This window comes from Gossypium arboreum, chromosome 12 (genome assembly GCF_025698485.1).
Source record: "Gossypium arboreum isolate Shixiya-1 chromosome 12, ASM2569848v2, whole genome shotgun sequence".
NCBI classification, from domain to species: domain Eukaryota; kingdom Viridiplantae; phylum Streptophyta; class Magnoliopsida; order Malvales; family Malvaceae; genus Gossypium; species Gossypium arboreum.
This window is the reverse complement of record NC_069081.1, coordinates 97,159,200-97,161,124: the sequence shown is the minus strand read 5'-3', so window position 1 is coordinate 97,161,124 and position 1,925 is coordinate 97,159,200. Positions and strand designations below refer to the sequence as shown.

The 1,925-nt window shown below is 36.1% G+C and overlaps 1 protein-coding gene across 1 annotated transcript; it reads right to left on the bottom strand.

The window, feature by feature from the left end:
* Positions 1–570: 570 nt before the first annotated feature.
* LOC108478608 (photosystem II repair protein PSB27-H1, chloroplastic-like) lies at positions 571–1,550 on the bottom strand. The gene has a single exon (XM_017781074.2). It carries the CDS (start codon positions 1,341–1,343, stop codon positions 822–824), a length of 522 nt encoding a protein of 173 aa, XP_017636563.1. The 5' UTR covers positions 1,344–1,550; the 3' UTR covers positions 571–821.
* Positions 1,551–1,925: the final 375 nt, after the last annotated feature.

The window sequence follows — 1,925 nt, the reverse complement described above, 5'->3', positions numbered from 1 at the left end:
ATATTACAAAATCAAATCTTATCAGATTACAAATATTCTAAAATAAGTTTCTATATTTACCAAAGAAACCCAATTTTTCATAAGTGTTTCACTAGGTCACTAAGGTTTCAAGTAGACGGCCTTTTCCACATGTTCCACAAATCAAGTCAGTTCAAGTGGGTCAAATGAAACTCATTTAATCGATTGACCTTCATGATATGCTTTTTTCACAATTGTCACCGGCTTTGACTCGGGCCTGTGACACTACAACTCAACCAAGAGAATGGTTGACAAACCAGCCTAAGCCCTGAAATGGGCCTAATTGCTTGTACATGCTAGGATCCATTCTTACGGATGAACACAAAAATGGATTCTGGATTATGCTTTTGATTGAGGAAGGATCATTTGGGACCTATAAAACCACTTCTTAAATCTCTACAAGCTTATGCTCTTCTGCCGTGCCTGTTTAATGCTTTTTTTTTGGGTTGAAACCTGTTTAATGTTTTATTGTTTTCTAAAAATATGATTATAGCAGTGTTGATGGCTGAGGAAATTTGCCCTAATTACCTGGAATAAACATGTCAGATACAATTCTTCAAATGTTAAAATTGATGGATATCCATAAACTGACAATATGGAAGACTGTCGATATACAATTCCTAGCAACATATATAAATATATATTGTACGTAATTTATAACCATGATATGGAAAAAAGATACCTTGTCCTAATTCACAAACTGAAACTCAATTTACAGTCTTGAACTCCATAAATTAAGTTAAAAATCTCCATGTTTTAAGAAAACAATAATCGGGCTTCATATGGTGAGAGTAATAGTGATTTTATCTTCCCCGCGATAAAGCTTTCTCGGCAGTGTCCATTTCTTCAAGAATCCTAGCCTTTCGCTTTGCAGGGATTGGAGCAGTTGGTCCAAAGCTAATATAATGGCCAGAAATAGCATTCAATGCTGAGTACATATCACGGAAAGAAGCTCTACCCAGCAAAGCTTTCTCTCTTCTGTACTTAGCCACCCAAGAATTGGATGCCTCTCTAAGCTCAGCTACAGCAGAAGCAATGTTGGGATCATTCTTGTCCATATTGATGGTGCTTCTCACTTTGTTGATCACTTCTGCAGTCTCCTTCACGTACTCCTCATCCGAGGCAGCAAATGCTGACTGAACCCCTCCAAGAGCAAGACCTGCTGTGGTGGTGGCGGCAGCAGCAGCAGCAGCAAGACACAAGAATTGACGCCGTAAGGGTCGCTGGTGCGGTGGCGGTGATGGCGGTGTTTGCGTGGCTCTGGCTTTAATGAGAAGAAGGGGTTTGAGCTTGGAAGTTGGGGTTACAAGTGTTGGGGACGCCATGGTTTTTGGTTGGCAAGTGAACTTGTGTTGGTAGCTTGAGAAATGAAAAGAGGAGAGCTTTGGGTTTGTGCTACGTGGGGGCTTATCACCTTATCCAATTTTGGATGAGAATGGACCCAATGATATCTTAGATATATTTCTAAGAACCTCCAAGTGGCAATACATTTGAGGCTTAATTTCATCAATGTGCTCAAGTCTTAAACTTGATTTATATTCAAGATAGTCATTATCGATGTACATATAGTGCTGCTATATATTAATATCAATATCTTTCAAATTTGTCGTTATGTTGAAAAATATTTTATAATTGTGTATAAAAATATTTATAAATATTAAAATGGAGTAGATAAATTTATTACAATTAAACAAATTCAAAATAAACAAACATTACTTCTCAAAAAAAATTCTTCTACTTTTGACTAAAAAAATGTTTTTCAAAGCATTTTTGTGCTAGAAACACTTTTGAAAAACTTAAAAGTATTTTTTTAGCGATGTTTTTATTTCAAAAGTGTTTTTCTCTCAAAAGTACTTAACAATGCTAAACTAACTCTAAGTATATACTAATCCAACATTCAACTATTC

Excerpts from the sequence above, each read along its gene's own strand:
- LOC108478608 (XM_017781074.2), bottom strand. The coding sequence starts at position 1,343 with ATGGCGTCCCCAACACTTGTAACCCCAACTTCCAAGCTCAAACCCCTT.